The 1,718-nt window shown below is 32.9% G+C and overlaps 1 protein-coding gene across 1 annotated transcript; it reads right to left on the bottom strand.

The window, feature by feature from the left end:
* Positions 1-303: 303 nt before the first annotated feature.
* Positions 304-1,296, bottom strand: LOC128541585 (trace amine-associated receptor 13c-like). Its single transcript, XM_053512072.1, has one exon. It carries the CDS (start codon positions 1,294-1,296, stop codon positions 304-306), a length of 993 nt encoding a protein of 330 aa, XP_053368047.1.
* Positions 1,297-1,718: the final 422 nt, after the last annotated feature.

The raw sequence follows: 1,718 nt of genomic DNA, 5'->3' as shown, positions 1-1,718 counted from the left end.
ATGTCTTTTGTCAGAGTTTTTATGTACTGTATATTCATAATTTAAAACGACCATAAAAATTTGACCTCAAAGCTGTAGATTCACCTTGGAGGTTTTTACTGTGATTGAAATAAATCAATTAAACATTGCTTACATTAATGTACTTCCCATAGTCAGTGACTTTTTTTTTTTTTACAGTTTAACTGTTTTAAAGTTGGATAAGATAGTTATGGTCTATTAAGATCATGTCAATTGAATTTTAATATAACGCAACTATTTAGTAACGCTACATTTAGTACATTATCAGAAGGAGTTAAAAACATTTTACTTCTTTTGAATTTTGATTAATGAAGAATCTGTATGGAATATTCGCAGGGAAATAATTAATTTAGCACACCTTCTAAACCATGGGTAAAACAGAGCATAAATAAATGGATTAACAGTCGAGTTAAGACAAACAATAATAATGACCTTACGAATAGTTTCTGCCTGTATTGTAACAATACTGCTTAAAAAACAGCAAATAAAATAGGGAATTAAGCACATCAGAAACACAGACACTAAAATGCCGAGGACTTTAGCTGCTTTTCTCTCAGATTTCATCGAGTGTGGGGTGATTTTCTGTGTTTTTGGCTGTGGGTGATTATTAAGCTCTCTGATAGCAGTGGCATGTTTCTTAGCAACTACAAAAACCCGGGTATACAATATAATTATGACAAAAAGTGGAAATATGAACAAATATATAATATCAATTACAGTCCAAACTTCATTTTCAAAGAGAAAACACTCTCCAGGACACATTACGAAACTTGTGAAATTTCCATTGAATACAAATAATGCTAAGCCGTAGACTACTACTACGGCCCAATTAACACCAATTACAAAACAAGTGAATCTTACAGAGACAATGTTTATGTAGAGAAATGGATTTGAAAGAGCCAAATACCGATCCACCGCAATCTGAGCAACAGTATAGGTTGATATTGAGAGAAAACTGGTCATCAACCAATAGATGGTGCAGAAAACTCTACCAAAAATCCAGCATGACTCAATTGTCCAGATTAACATTGGTGGCATTACAAAAATGCCAATAAGGAAATCTAACACAGAAAGACAGACCACAAGAATATTAGATGGTGTGTGAAGCTGCTTGAAGTGAAAAACAGAGATGATGACAAGCAGATTTCCACACATTGTTAGTAAAACCACAGCAGCTGAACACACGTACAGTAAGATATAAACTGCAGGAGATACAGATCTCTCTGGACAGGAGAAATGCACACAGCGATCAGACTGGTTAAACTCTGTCAGGTTCATGGATACAGCATTTTAAATGTTTACAAAGCTGTAAACTGTGTTGTCCTAGTATATCTAAAAAGTAATTGTAAAAAATATGACTTATTGCTCAACCATCTCTGGTGCTTTTATACTTTAGAAATTAATCACACCTCCCTAATTTGAATGACATTATGATAGAGATGATGAAATGCCTTGTTGGGAAAAAAGCCCAAAGTAAATACTAGGAAAATATTAAGGCTAGTATCATGTGAACCTGTCAGGACTGATAGGATTTATGGAATCCGTTTAATATTTGTAAAATAATTAAATAAGTAAAACCAATAATTCAAGACCAGAAAAATTACAGATGCAGAAACATAACAGTAATGAGGACAGAATGATTCAAGATAAAGAACCATGTAAAAAAAAAAAAAGCTAATCGAACACAACTGGTAAAATGT

Source organism: Clarias gariepinus, chromosome 2, assembly GCF_024256425.1.
Source record: "Clarias gariepinus isolate MV-2021 ecotype Netherlands chromosome 2, CGAR_prim_01v2, whole genome shotgun sequence".
NCBI lineage: Eukaryota > Metazoa > Chordata > Actinopteri > Siluriformes > Clariidae > Clarias > Clarias gariepinus.
The sequence above is the reverse complement of the archived record's forward strand: the minus strand, read 5'-3'. Positions and strand labels throughout refer to the sequence as shown.

Bases quoted from the DNA above. Each gene is read 5' to 3' on its own strand.
- LOC128541585 (XM_053512072.1), bottom strand. From the start codon at position 1,296: ATGAACCTGACAGAGTTTAACCAGTCTGATCGCTGTGTGCATTTCTCC.